At 33.4% G+C, this 15,726-nt stretch overlaps 1 protein-coding gene and 1 long non-coding RNA gene across 2 annotated transcripts in view; one reads left to right on the forward strand and one right to left on the reverse strand.

The window, feature by feature from the left end:
- Positions 1-11,855, forward strand: part of LOC138700261 (2-hydroxyacyl-CoA lyase 1-like) — a 49,681-nt gene extending 37,826 nt beyond the window's left edge. Inside the window, exons 8-12 of the mRNA XM_069826757.1 lie at positions 1,543-1,632; positions 4,565-4,712; positions 6,884-6,991; positions 7,345-7,468; positions 11,248-11,855. Of these exons, the coding sequence (XP_069682858.1) occupies positions 1,543-1,632; positions 4,565-4,712; positions 6,884-6,991; positions 7,345-7,468; positions 11,248-11,343 (566 nt within the window). The 3' untranslated portion in view covers positions 11,344-11,855. The remainder of the gene's footprint in view (positions 1-1,542; positions 1,633-4,564; positions 4,713-6,883; positions 6,992-7,344; positions 7,469-11,247) is intronic.
- The window catches only part of LOC138700265 (uncharacterized), a 56,526-nt gene that overhangs the window by 35,559 nt on the left and 5,241 nt on the right, over positions 1-15,726 (reverse strand). The window lies entirely within an intron of this gene.

The following is a 15,726-nucleotide window of genomic DNA, read 5'->3' on the forward strand; positions in this document are numbered from 1 at the left end:
AAAAGGCTCATATAATTATGAACACAACATTAGTTTTACGATTGTGTCTATTTGTGATGTTTGCTTACATTTGGAAAAAAAACTTCTCATTTCTGTAATATATGAAAAGAAGATTACATTTTAACCTCTGTAGTTTCGTTAGTGGTCCTATGAACATAATAATCATTAGGCCTACTCGTAATCTACAAATATGAACTTAATACTGTGTTCGTTTTAATTTTTTTTAAATAACTACCAATAAAAAAAAACAGATATGTTGTAAATTTTGGCATAAAACTATGAAATTAATACTCATCATTTGACTACTATCTGTCACTTGAAGTTCATAACAGGTTTCTTTCTGCAGCGAGTTTGTACTGATTTGACAACCTCAACTATTGCGCATGATCAGCACTGGTTGGTTCGGTTTGAAATTAATTGCTAACCATCTTTGCACGAATGCTCATGTACTGTAAAATGATTTACTAATCTCGTATATTGAAGATGTAATTAAATTTGACAATATATTTTAATACCGGTAACCAAATATAGATAAGCATGGAAACATAAAAATAATATTAATGCAAAAAGTATGTGTTTGCCAATCCAGTGGATAAAAGTAAAGCACAATTATCTTAATGCGCATGCATCAATGTGATTTGAGATTGGTTTGTGCTTGATTGGCAACTTTTTCTGATCGTCAGGAAATGGTTTGGTGACTGTTTGATATGCTGCAAGAACGCCTGACTTAAATCGGCAAGTAGTCATAGTGTGAATTTATCGCTGCACAAACAGTAAAGTCGATGTACGCAATGGTCATGACTGTTGAAAACTGCTGCAGAAACAAACCTAACGAGAGTGCTAAGTAATTTTCTCTTGCAAATAGCATCAGTAAGAGCCTTGTGTTGTGCATTTTTAAAGGTATTATAATGTGTGGGGTAGTGCCTTAGCAGAGTAAACGTGTACAGTAAAAAATGTATGTGCATGTTTGCATATAAATTGCGGTATATATATTTTTTAATCATAAAAAAGTTTGTTTCTCTAACTCTACTTACATAACTGAGAAAAGGAAGTGTTCGATACATGCCATAGATGCATCGAAGAGATATAGAGTTACAGCTCTCATGCTTTTATTAACCTTATGGGTGCTATGGTCAGAATCACCCTGTGCTTGTTATATACCGGTACTTCATTAGAAAACTTGATACTGAGTTTTATAGAGGATAGAGGATTGACAGGATCCCAAAGCCACTGTGAAAATTATAATGAGATAAAATTCTCATTTCTATCTGGACGTGAACCTGAGCTCTTCTGGAGTTCGTAGTTTCCATCATAGAATAGGTTCCATCATAGAAAGATAATTAAAAATTAATTTTCATTTCTATCAGTAGATCTATGTTTGATGCAGTTTACAGAGTCATTAAAAAGTTAGTTGAAATGGAATTAAGTTAAAGTTTTGTTTATTATAATAAGCTTTTTGTAGTAGTTAATGAAATATATACATGACTAAATTTGAAGAATTCTGGTAATTATTTTAATTCCAACTGAATATTGATGTTACAGACTGTGTAATAGTAAGTGAAGGGGCTAATACGATGGACATTGGATGCTCAATGTTGCTCAATACATTACCAAAGCATAGACTGGATGCAGGTATGACCTATTTCGATTACTGCCATTTTACTAACAAAATACCATAACTTCCAGAGTAAAGAGTGTGTCAAGACTGGTATTAGTTCAATGAATCTAACATCACTGTGTTACACAAACAGGAAATTGTGTTTTGTATTAGATTTACTTTTTTCATGTTATGGACTAGTCTATTTATTTATGGTATGATCAAATTACATCCATTATACAAAAATCTGATATAATTTATTTATTTAAAAGTACACGGGCATTATTGTCCATAAAAGCACGTGCTTAAGATTTTTATTTTACAAGAAAAAAGAAGAAGATAGTTAATAACATAAAACAAATTTATTTTTGCATCAGAGTATTATAACATATAGGCCTACTATGAGTAAACTGAATAATCTGAATATAATGAATAAAATGAGTGAGAGAGAGGTGGCTTCTTAATTAACCAAATTTGCATAAATGTGTTTTTAAATATATCATCAGTTCCTGAAAATAAATGAATGTTATTGGAATTATTTAACTTATAAATAGACAACATTTTGATTAGGGGTGAATTTTTATGAGTAACTGTCTTAGATCTAGGAATATGGAAAAGTACTTTCTTACGTGACTTAACAAATGGGGCATAAAAGGGAATTCATTTCAATATATTTGAAGAATCGATTTTGTTTGAGAGTATTCTCCTGAGAAATAAAATTGTGCATATTTCATATTAAACATTGATCTTAGCTGCAATGCTGGTGTCCGAATAGAGCAAGAATTTTTAAACGATTTAAAATACATATATCTTAAAAATTTATTCTGAATAATTTCAACTACATGTTGATGATCTTTATGCATTGGGTCCCATATGATTGAGGCATATTCTATTTACTTCTAACTAAACTGTTGTATAGTAATCAGGACAGCAGAATTATTAAACAGCTTTGAATTTTTTATAACAAATCCAAGCGCTTTCTAAGCAGAATTAACAATTGACGTAATATGTGAATTAAAGGTTACAGTTTTGTCAAGTGTTACACGTAAATCCTTAATTGTTCGTACTGATTCTAAACATACGCCATTTATAAAAAAATAGTTTCTTCCATTCTTTCTCGTTATTATTATTATTAATATCTCCTTGAAAATTCGCTTCATCTGTTGGATCGGATATAGTTTTAAATCGTCAGCAAATAAAAGGCAGTTTGATTGAGTTATTCAGGTTAAGTCAATAATTATAAGCAAAAACAAAAGGGGTCCTAAATTAGAGCCTTGTGGTACGTTGGAGTGACTAATAAAACACTCAGAATGCTCATTGCGGAATGTTACATACTGTGTCCTAGTATTGAGATATGAGCACAAGAAATTCGTTAAATTTCTAGAAATTTCTAATGTTATCTATAGTTGCAAATGTTATTGATTTATCACTGATGTTAGAAATCTGCTTGTACGGTCAGGTAGTGTTCAATTAATTGATCATTTTCTTTAAGACATACAAAAAAATGTACGTATTTTGGTTGTATGCTGATTGCCAACACACTTCTGCACTGTGTTCATCACCTCATTGCACGCAATAAATCCAGACTGCAGTGAGAGGTGAAAAGCTTCCCAGTGCGTTCTAAACATTCTTCACACTATGTGAAAACTTGCTGCTATGCAACATGATGAAACTGGTCTTTATCTGTAATGGCCTTTTGTTCTTTATCACTGCACAGAGCTTAAAAATGAATCTGACTATGATAATCGGTAGGTTTATTACTGATAGCACTTAGAAACTGACTTATTACTTAATGATTTGTTTTGGACGAACTGTAAACAATGTGTCTAGGCATTTCAGATAGCTGATATTGGTTCAGAAGCAACACTAACAGGAATTATTTGGGGAGCTAGTGTACATCTGAATTTTACCCATACCAGCTCTTCTGCCTCTCTACTCTGTACAAACATTGAAAGTGCTACTAATACTTGTTTCAAACATAAGTTTGTTAGTGTGAGTCTTCCTAGTGGGAAAATCTGTGTATCTCGGGCTAAATACGCGATTTGTATAAACGTTAATAAAATCTATAATTTCGAACCGATTGTGCTAATTCTTTCAGAAAGTGTTTAATACACGTGTTTACACAGTAATATATCACCCGTTTCGATATCCGACTCAAACAAAAATTTTCTAAAAATGTATTTTTGCGAGTATTTAAGCTATATAAACATGAATAAAAATTACAAATCCAACCGGATTCTTCTAATTTCTTAAAAAAAAAAAATGTTAAATTCGAGTGTGTGCACATTTATCTATCAAAAGTTTCACGGTAGCATGCAGAGAAACATTAGTTTGTAAGTGTAAGTCTTCCAAAAGGGAAAATCGGGGAATCTCGGGGTAAAAATGCGTTTTGTATAAACGGTAATAAAATCTATAATTTAAAAGCGATTGTGCTAATTCTTTCTGAAAGTGTTTAATACGCGTGTTTCCACAGTATTCTGTCACTCGATTCGATTTCAAACTCAAACGAAAATTTTCTAAAAATTTAATTTTGCGAATATTTAAGCTGTATAGATATGAATAAAAATTACAAATCTAACCTGATTTTTCTAATTTCAACCCAGCTTACTCGTCACCTCAATTATTGTTATATTTATCTCATAATTTTATTTTAACGTCTTCCTCTAAGGTCTAGTGGTTATCGTGTTTCCCTTTGAGGCAAGCATACTTGAGTTTGTTCCCACTCAGAGGCAATGGATTTTTAGGCGGAAAAATCCCAACAGAAGCTTCCATCTACTGGGAAAGTAAAGCCATTGATCACATTGTGATTTTGATAGTTTTTTCCCCTGTACTATTCATGTGGAACATAGAATCTTCGTTCAAAAGATGAAGAAAAGTTAAATTCTCTTAACAAATATTATATGATGTGGAGAACAGGCGCATGGTTAATTACCATGAGAAAACTTTTTTTTTTTTTTTGTTTCACAGGTACATTTGGCACCATGGGTGTTGGACTAGGTTTTGCAATAGCAGCTGCATTGTGGTGTCGTGATTACGCCCCAGGAAAAAAAGTGATCTGTATAGAGGGAGACTCTGCTTTCGGGTTTTCAGGATTGGAGATAGAGACAATGTTCAGGTAAAGTAAAGTAACCTGGAAACAATATGCATTGTCGAAACAAAGTTTACGATTTATGAGAAATTCAAAGATAAAAAAATTCGAAAAAAAAAAAAAGAGTGTTGAGGTATACTTGTTTTTTTTTTAAAGATGGGACATGACAGGAGCGTTGCGATCGGAAAAACAACTGAATGTCACATAGCGTGGTAGGCCTGTTGCTATGGTAACAACGGTTGAGTTGCCAAACTTACTGTTTCCACATGGCGAGTGCTTATAGCTCTCTTAGCGACATTTATTGTGCACACAATGTTAGCATTGGTACGTTTTGTGTTTGATTCTCTGTCGATTTTGTATTGTTTTCTTACTTTTGCGTCAATTGTCAATGAATGTTTTAACGTCAGCCATCTTAACGTCAATTGCTAGCTTCCATCAACTGGCAGCATGGTAGTCCATATTGGCAACATAGCACTGTAGTTCCAAGCTCGGCCGCTTAACTGTTATGTCCCATCTTTAAAAAAAACAAGTATAGTTCCTATGATTTTGGAAGTGAAAATGATAGAATTGTTAAGGATTTATAGGGAAATATTTCATGAAAAGGAAATTATTCGGAAATGTTGTAAATTACGTGGAAAATGAGAGGTTCATGGTAATGGAAGTGCAAACGTGAAGGAAAGGAACATAGGGGCATAAAACCCACAATACGATGTAATGTGAAGAACGCAAACTTTTATTAATTCAATAACCACTGGAATACAGTGAAGCACAACAAATATTAATGAAATAGACGCAAAATTCCTATATTGTATTTGTGTTTCCATGTCGACCATTACACTGCCAACATTACTAAATAAAAATCACTAAGTTTAGAAAATACTGGAATTTTAAGTGGGCGATCGGTGTGCATCTGGCAAGTGAAGTACTTGTCTGACTCTTAAGAGACCTCTTGTTTGGTCAAGTTGGGCAGAACAAAACATGGACCACTTTAATAGTTACACTAGTATTTACACTATGTATACTAGAATATGCGATTTTTCCAGATTATGGGTAAGTCTGTTCATATACAGTGTGATTCACGAGGAAAGGTAATAAATTTAATATACGATATCTTAGGCCATTTTGAGTGAAAAAGTTCATATGAACATAGGTCCGTTTTGAAACGATGGCGGAGCTAGATGCATTTTTTTGGTAAAACGTCTCACCCCAATGTGAATCAGACTTTACCATATGCTGCTGACGTGAGAACGTGAGACAAGGTCACCGATCACAATGAATGACGTAACATTGGAATCTGCATTGTGAGCAATGTAGATAAGAGAAACAAACCAGGTGGGGGGGCATTACAAATGTCCAATCGTCTGATGTAATGACACAGAACCCGCAGATAACACAAATGCACTATCATCAATTCACAGCAGTTCAGTCAGTTACCTACAGTACAGTAGTTATACAGGTACAGTTATCGGAAGTGTTAAGTTGTGTTTTTCAAGATGCCTTATAAATTTTCGACTACAGAATACACCAATATTGTGTATATTTATGGTTTGTGCGATGGAAGTTCCTTGCGTGCCGTTGCTGAATATGAACGATGCTTTCCGAACAGAAGGGTACCATATTGAAGAGTACTTACTGTCTATGGGGTTGAATGAAAGACTTGGTATAGCAAAGAAAGGGGGAAACGAGAGAGGTGCTAATCGACCGTATTTTGGATGTGGCATAAAGAACAGCCACGAGCAACTCTCCTGAGTGATGAGCGCAATTCACGCCTGAGCGCAACAGTGCATTGAAGCAGAAGGAGGTACCTTTGAAAATGTGCGAAAACATCGACCCCGACGTCTAGAATATTAGCATACATGAATATAAACTTTAAACTTGTCCGTTATCTGTCTCTAAATGCGAGTTAGTACAATGGAATCTGAGAAGTTTTTGTGAAATCAAAGAGCCATATCTCCGTAACTGTTCGAAAACGGACCTATATTCATATGAACTTTTTAACTCAGAATGACTTCAGAATTCACATCCTAAATTTTTTACCTTTCCTTGTAAATCACCCTGTATATCTCGTAATACAGTTAGTTTCCAGTGTAAGTACCAACGTGAAATACAAAGCCAAAAAACTCTGGAAACTTTTTATGTTAGAGTATGTATATAGTATAGAGAGATTAGATTAAAAATGAAGTTAAAATTTTTCTTAGGTACAAACTGCCCATAACAATCATCATAGTCAACAATAATGGAATTTACAATGGGGTAGACGAGGAATCATTCAAGGACATACAAGAGATGGGAGAAATGACTAAAGTGTAAGTCCATGCTGCTGTTGTCGCCACAAACACTATTGTTATTACTACTATTATTATTACTACTACTACTACTTACTTAGTTACTTACAAATGGCTTTTTAAGGAACCCGGAGGTTCATTGCTGCCATCACATAAGCCCACCATTGATCCCTATCCTGTGCAAGATTAATCCAGTAATTCTTATTTTAAATTAAACTGTTTATTATTAAAATCTAATAATAAAATCAGCTTTTCTCTTATATACTATCTATCCTCCTTTATTTCAAATATTCACCGTTTGTTATGCAAATCAAATACTACAACATATAAAACCACAATGTAAATTTAAACTCCATGTTTATGAATATGAACAGGATACCACCTACATTACTGACAACAAATATCCATTATGAGCGTTTGATGGAAATGTTCGGTGCAAAGGGTCACTTCTGTGTGGACATTCCTCAATTACAAAGTGCTCTTCAGCAGAGTCTAAAGGTACGTAAGATAACTATGATGTGATATTTGATGACTCATTCTAGTATAAATTGTAACTAAAATACACAAGACTACTATGTTTATGTAATACATAACTATATGACTGTCAACTATTAGCCTATAATTTTTCGTCATAAGCTTTATAATAGTAATATACGAGAAAATATATATTTTCTTTGTAAAAATGTTTTCTTTAATGACACCTTAATTAAGAATGATAGAGCAAATGATTTCATTAATTAAAGATATTTATGCTCGACCATGCCGAAATGTAGTAATTATACACCTGGTAGCAGCCCTTTAATGGACCTCATTAAAGTATACCTATTCATTAAAGTTCAGGTGTTCCACCAATCAGAAAATACCATTGTAGCAATATGAAAGCGCAAGTATCGATTATTCTATTCTATTTTATTCTATTCATTGAAACGTCACGGAGGCTGGAAATCCAATACTGTCGCAGAAGGTTATGTTGAAGAATCGATCCAAAATAAAATTGAAATCTCAAATACAATATTAAACTCAGTCGAAAAAAACAACACACAAATTAACATCAATTCACCGTCATCTTTCAGCCTTTCACAAAGCACATTGCCGCAAATTCATTTCACCAATTGCACAATAAATCACCTATATTTGAAATAAAGTCAGTTCTGTTACTATAATAATTAGCGTTAATTGTGAATAATATTCAAATAAATTCAATTTGTCATCTCGTTTTTCAATGTCTAATTCAATTTCAAGGTTATATCAAGATTAATGTTTATTTTACTCTCTAGATTATATCAAGGTCAATGTCGACATTTGTTTCTCGGAAAAAATCAATACTTTCGCATCTGCGCACATCTCACAATTTATGAGGTATTGCACAAGGTCAGTTCCGCTCCTCAGTCAGATAAGAATAACATGAATACTTATGAATAATTTCAAGTTAGAAATATGGTCGAGCATAAAAAGTCGAATGAAACTTGACTATAATGGTAATTATAGGCTCGTTGCATAATGTATACCTTATTTTATTTCATGGAGTGCAGTTTCATAGAAAAGACTTTCCTGACAGACCTTCTACTGCCCACTACTAATTGGTTGTCATAAATAAATATCTTCCTTACTGTGACGGAAATCTTGTCTTCTCCTGTTAGTAACCAATCAGAACCCTCGTTCAGAAGAATTGACAGGCTCCCGTCAAATCCACGTGGAGGCAGAGTTGTCGCATCTTTTCCGAATTCGAAGAATCCCGTCAGTTTCACTGCATAGTTTCGAGGGTCATCAGGATTATGGCAACTGTGCAATGTTGGGACGAGGGGACAGGATGGAACTGTCAGAGTTGTTTGTGTAGGAAGTCATAAATCTGTAAGTGGGTGTTCAAAGGAGCCAGCGAACTGCACTCCTTGAAATAAAATAAGGTATCCTATTTATCTTCTCCTTTTATATAGAAGAAAATCTAAATGACGTGTGAATACAATAGTTTTATATGAAACATGAAATGAAGTTCAGTTACCTTCACAATATCTGCTAGTGTAAATACATGGTGCACTTAATCTGTAAATGCTCATGACATAAAATCTACACTGAGTAGTATCGTTTAAACTGGAATGCTATTCCATCAGTAAGTGAGCAGTCACTTTCAGTTATTATTGCTTACAAGCCAAGTGAGCATGTATAGTATGGAGCATATCATTTTAACGGCATATTTACATGAAGCATGCTTCGAGGAGATGTCAATGAAAATTTCAAAGAAAATGGTTATACTCCGAATCGCATAATATGAAGTAATTAAATCTATGATATAAAAATTAATGGCGGGGTGCTTCTAGTTCAAGTAAAACCATCTTTTGAAATTCAAAAAATCATCTACTTAAAGATTCCCTGCAGATTATAGCCTACAGTTTCATTCGTACCACTCAGGTCTTAATTAAGGATATGCTAATTTTAAATAAAATCTTTTATTTACAAGTATAATTTTAAGGTCATCTTCTAAGATTTTATTTTATAATTGATAATCAATGGTTCTTAATTGTTACATTTTATTTTTATAACAATATTCATATTTAATTAATTATATTTATTTGCTATTAATTTCCAGATCCTCGTGGTCATCCTTAATTAAGGCCGGACGATTTATTTCTCTTTCTCTCATACTGTACCAGTGTTTTATAAGGCAATAGCAAATTCTGAAATGTGTGTCAATAACATACTGGCTCTTTTGTTCGGTGATCTGATAGAAGATGGGAAGTTTATTGCCATTTCATGTAGAATATTTGTACACTTAAAATTTCTCAGTGAACGAATTCAGTGAGATGCTGTTATAAAAATGGATCTTAGAATGATTATCTTGGAGTATAACCATAACTTTTATGACAAAGACTAATAAAATTATATAAAAATAAACTTACTAAGTGAAAACATTTCCATCACAAAAACAAATACAATCAAAATAGAAGTTTCATCCAGCTTCTTTCTTAAAGCACAGTAGTGGCAAAAAAAAAAAAAACTGAACCGACCCTTGTAGCTGATTTCAGAGCCTTGTTCACTCCAGAGCATGATAGACTGGTAAATAAGACTTTCGTGGTTCGAATCCTGCCTGAGAAGGAAACATTTTTTGTTCCTTATTCAAATTTATTCCCAATACTTTTCGATTGCTGGTAAAATTCATGTTCTGGGAATAATAAGTTAATTAAGTAGTAAAATATTGCTGCAATCGAAAAGTTTGGGAATAAATTTGAATAAGGAACAAAAAAAGTTTTCTTCCCAGGCAGGATTCGAACCACAAAAATCTTATTTACCAGTCTATCGTACTCTGGAGTGAACAAGGCTCTGAAATCAGCTACAAGGATCGGTCCGGTTTTCTTGCCACTACTGTACAGTATGTAATATTGTTATACAATTCAGTTAACGGTTTCCAATTTTATCTGATTAGGTCACAGTATTTCTTAAGAAAATAATTTATGAATGTTCGGTTTTAACATAACCATTTATTTCTCTTCATTGTAAAAAATGACATCAATAACATAATTTTGTAGCTGGCTAGTGATTTACAACTCAAATAAATAACTGGTTGTTTAGGAAGTAAAAAATAATATAGTATTCAGAAAGGAAAGTTGACAAGACAATGTAATTAGTTACATACTAAAACAATGGCAATAGTAATTCAAATAATATTCAAGGGAAAAATTGTTCCGGGGCCGGGCATTGAGCCCGGGACCTTTGGTTTAATGTACCAACGCTCTACCAACTGGGCTACCCGGGAACTCTACAATTCTTCCCTTGAAAATTATTCAAATCAACTTTACAGGGAGTTATACCTGAAATCTTGATTTGCATAATACATGTTACTGTTCGTTAACAGAAAACCACAATTTAAGTCACACGGAGTTAGTGTGCACTCGAAGTTGTTTGCTTGATGGTTGTCAGCCCATTTTGAGGTCTGTGGATATAGAGGGAAAAATTAATCGGTGTCGGGTAGAGTTCCTGGGTAGCTCAGTTGGTAGAGCGTTGGTACGTTAAACCAAAGGTCCTGGGTTCGATGCCCGGCCCCAGAACAATTTTTCCCTTGAAAATTATTCAAATCAACTTTACAGGGAGTTATACCTGAAATCTTGATTTGAATAGTAATTCAGTTTCCTATTGTTGTAATAAATTATAGGATAGTTGTCTGCCAAAACAATGAGTTAGTACATTATTTTCTGTTAAACCAGTGACTTAGTCATAGTTTTCTGCTAAGGCAAACAGATTAATTTCCTTAAATTAATGAAATGTATCAAATTGTTTTCTTTCAGGTTTATCATAGACCCAGTATTATCAATGTGATGATAAGCCCATCAGCTGATCGCAAGCCGCAGAACTTCTCTCGGCTCACGGAATCCAAGTTGTAACAGAATTCAGGGACTCAAAATCATATTCAGTGATTCAGCATAATTTGTGTAGACAATGAAACCTCTGATAAATTTCCATCACGGTTCCTGTAGGTAACCTAATAATTAGAGAGATGACTGCTTAAAACACCACTATATGTACGTATAGGCTAGTTCATATGACATTTTTGTTTGTTACAGGTGAATAACATAATGCACATGTTTAAGGTACTACACAATAACGGGACACTCTAGTAGCCTATATAATATGTGTGTATATAGACTCTATCTCCTTATCCTTCTCTCCCCTACTCCTCTGCTCCTACCCCCTCTCTATTAATTTCCTTTTCACCCTCAATATGTTATATGAAAATTTCATATTTACCACTATTTTTATTTTTCTCGTAAGACGTAAATAATCCGAACACTACTCCTTCAAACCAAGACAAAAATAGAGTCGAACGTTAATTCTGAATTACTTTCCTTTAGCTTGACTTGTCGAGGGTTCAGAATGACAAGGTTCTATCTAGTGTTTAGTAAATTTTACAGGAGAATATTTTAAAAGTTTCGTTGTTAATAAAATCAATGCAGATTAGAACCTTTTCAAACTAACTTTATCACGAACAATAATTGAGATATCAGCATATTATTTATATGGTAGATAGCTGTGAAGTAGCAGAATTCAATGCAACAAAAATCTCAATTTTGCTAAAAATGTCAGATAGAACTTTGTCATTCTAAACCCGCGTTGTCTTAATAATTTTCGGTGCTTACAGTGGAAACAAAATTTGTAGAGTCAAACTCACCGAGAATGACAAATTTTAAGAAGCAATACATTCTTAGCACTTGCTTTGAAAGGAAAATAATGGCAGGTAACTCATGTCATAAATTTGGATAAGCAGTTCTGTTCCTAATTCAGACTTCAGCCTATATGACTGCCAGCTCTGTTCCTAATTGAGACTTCAGTTTATATTACTGCCAAATGTTTCTCACTTCAAGTTCCCTCCTCTGCTAATAATGCAGATGCTTGCACGGAATCTAATTAAGATGATAAGGGTATCTGGTGCACAATGCATGACATACTTATGGCTATTAAGGAACCTGAAGGTTCAATTGCTGCCCTCACGTAAGCCCGCCATCAGTCCCTATCCTAAGCAAGACTAATCCAGTCTCTACCATCATATCCCACCTCCCTCAAATCCATTTTAATATTATCCTCCCATCTACGTCTCGTCCACACCTGTGGAGTAATGGTTAGCGCATCTGGCCGCGAAACCAGATGGCCCGGGTTCAAATCCCAGTCAGGGCAAGTTACCTGGTTGAGGTTTTTTCCGGAGTTTTCCCTCAACCCAATATGCGCAAATGCTGGGTAACTTTCAGTGTTGGACCCCAGACTCATTTCATCGGCATTATCACCTTCATCTCATTCAGACGCCAAATAACCTAAGATGTTGATAAAGCGTCGTAAAATAACCTACTAAAATAAAAAAAAAATCTACGTCTCGGCCTTCCCAAAGGTCTTTTTTCCTCCGACTTCCCAACTAACACTCTATATGTATTTCTGGATTCGCTGTTACCCGCTACACGCTCTGCCCACCTCAAACGTCTGGATTTAATGTTCCTAGTTATGTCAAGTAAAGAAGCACAATGCATGATAGAAATTAGAAAATGAGAGACTGCATAATAATTTAATAAATCAATAGTGTGAAATGTATTAGGGTCTGAATAATGGATGGGACTCGAAATAAAATACATAAATATTTCGTCTTCTTACAGGACAGAACAGATGTATTTCAGTGAAAGGAACAAGGATCCGTAACAGATGAAAAAAATACACACTATGACAGCCTTTTGCCCTTACTTTTCTAGTGACTGCATCCTATCTTCAGTTGGAAAAAAAATAACCACTTAAATTGACTAAATTTACTTAAAACTGAGTACTGTTCAGAGAATAGTGTAAATATGTTCAGTTTGCGTTATACCTAATATTCATTTCCTAGTAAAAAAAAAGAAAAACTATCTAGCGAGAGAGTTGTTTCGAGGATTTCACTGTACACACGTAAGTTACGAGTATGATATATTTATTTTCAGGTAACTTTACAATTTTAGTCATGGTGGATCTTCACATTCCTGCTTTTCAGTCCACCATCACTTTAGCATTTTTCACATTTTCCACATGAGTAATACATTGTTTATAATTTCTGCTGTAGTTCATTTCCTCTTCCTCCATTTTATTTACTCTGTTTTACCCCAACTGTCTTGTATTTATAAATTTATTTGCTAATTACTTTCTCATTTATTTCTATTATCCTGTTCTGTTGTTTTGCTATCTGTCACTCCTTAATCCATCCTCTTCTACTCTATCCCATATCTATATAGTCTTCCATTTCTCCATCTTAAGTTACCAGTACATAAAAATAAATGTCAATTTGCTATTTTGGTTAAATTAAAGATATTTAAGTAGGAAAACTGGTGTAACTAATGTAGTACATATTTGCTCAACTTACAATCTACGTTTTTACCTTCTTTCCACTTTTCTCTTATTATTCTGTAGGGTACGGTATATGATTCTTGTATGTGTATGTAAACACAGTGCGGTGTTAGCATTTGAAACTAATTATACATAAAGAAAGTCTGACGTTAATTTGCAATAGACTGTTGATGTTACTGGGTAATACTATAAGCTAGTCTGTTTTACACGTGTGTGTATGCATGCATCTTTCCATAAAGATATTCTGAATGTGTATCATCATTATAGTAGTAATAAATGTGCAGCACTTCGTTTTTCTGATGTTTTTGAATAACAGTGGTTTCATATTTTTTTAATGTTGTGCAAATAAAACTAGCTAAAAAAAGTTATTTTATACTAGCCGTACCCGTGCGCTCCGCTGCACCTGTTAGAAATAAATACAAAGTAATTACATAATTAAAATAGGACGTTTGATCCAGGGAACAACTTTTACAACAGCGCAAGATAATCTGCTTCGCTCATTACCCAATTTTTTTTTTTGCATTGCATTTATTGCATATATATTTTATTTATTTTAACACGATTCAATTGAGCATAGTTAAAATTTGAATTACGAAATAATGGATTGCTAAGCTAACGTACTATTACTGCATACTAAATCAATACACTCTCGTTGTTCGTTAATTCTCTGAGATTAAAATGAGTGTATATATAATATTATTTTACGAAATACAGAAAACGAATGTACAAAATAGCCTATCAAATTTTCTGTGCATAAGAAGCTATTTTAATCTTACCTGTCCTCGATTTACTCAGACGTTACTGTAATAACATTATAGCATTATGTCCGTCTAGAGAAACTACACTTTCCAATGGTGAAATAATAATTAATTATACAAATCGGTTAATTTAGCTTCTGATATTACTTCATACAAACACAGAAACATTCTCTGTAGGCTATGTTTAATAGCTTTCGATTGTTGATGTCCAAGGCCCCTGTTTCAATTGTTGTTGTCCAAGGCCCCTTATAGACGAAGTCATTTGTTCTTAATTCATTGCACCGTCTTAGATGGCGTTATTTTAATTTTAAAACTCATTTATCTCATTAAATATCAGTCCTATCAAACTTTCGTAAAGAATAAAACTTATCGGAAATAATTTTTAAAGAAACTTTCGTTATCTAACTTTTTTCACAAAAATCAATAATAAGCGAGATATTTCGATTTATTTAATTCAGGCCCCCTTATAACCCCCCTTTTAAATAAAGTATTTTGAATGCCATATAGCCTAAAATCTAAGTTACAACGAACTTAATTTATATTCCAATTTTCATATAAATCGGTTCAGCCATTATCGCGTGAAAAGGTAACAAACATACAGACAGACATACAAACAAAAATTTCAAAAATGCGATTTTCAGTTTCAGGGTGGTTAATTATATATGTTAGGACCAATTATTTTTGGAAAATCGAAAATTACCAGAAAAATTTCGGCTACAGATTTATTATTAGTATAGATTTATTTTCGATAGACTCCTCACATAAATCTCTCCTCCTTTCTTAAATCATTATCCCAAATATAATGTGACCAGATAATGAAGAATTGTGGGAAGATATTAAACTCTGTAATGGTTTCTCTACGTTTCAAATACAGTCAGGTGTACTATTATTAGTAGAGCCCGGATCTTATATAATATGAAAATAAGAAATACGTAACTAAAAATGGTAAAATATGTAATAAATAAAAAACATGTAATTTACAATCTAAGCTTCATTAGATGTATTTTTGCACACTGAAAAAAAATTACAGGTGCACATGTGATTCAACCTCATTTAAATATTGTTTGGAGGTGCAATTAATAATTAAATATGTTTCTACATTTTCTGCGATCATTGATTGCCTCATCAACGGCAACCTATACCTAGAAATCACCA

Source organism: Periplaneta americana, chromosome 5 (assembly GCF_040183065.1).
Source record: "Periplaneta americana isolate PAMFEO1 chromosome 5, P.americana_PAMFEO1_priV1, whole genome shotgun sequence".
In the NCBI taxonomy this organism is placed as follows: domain Eukaryota; kingdom Metazoa; phylum Arthropoda; class Insecta; order Blattodea; family Blattidae; genus Periplaneta; species Periplaneta americana.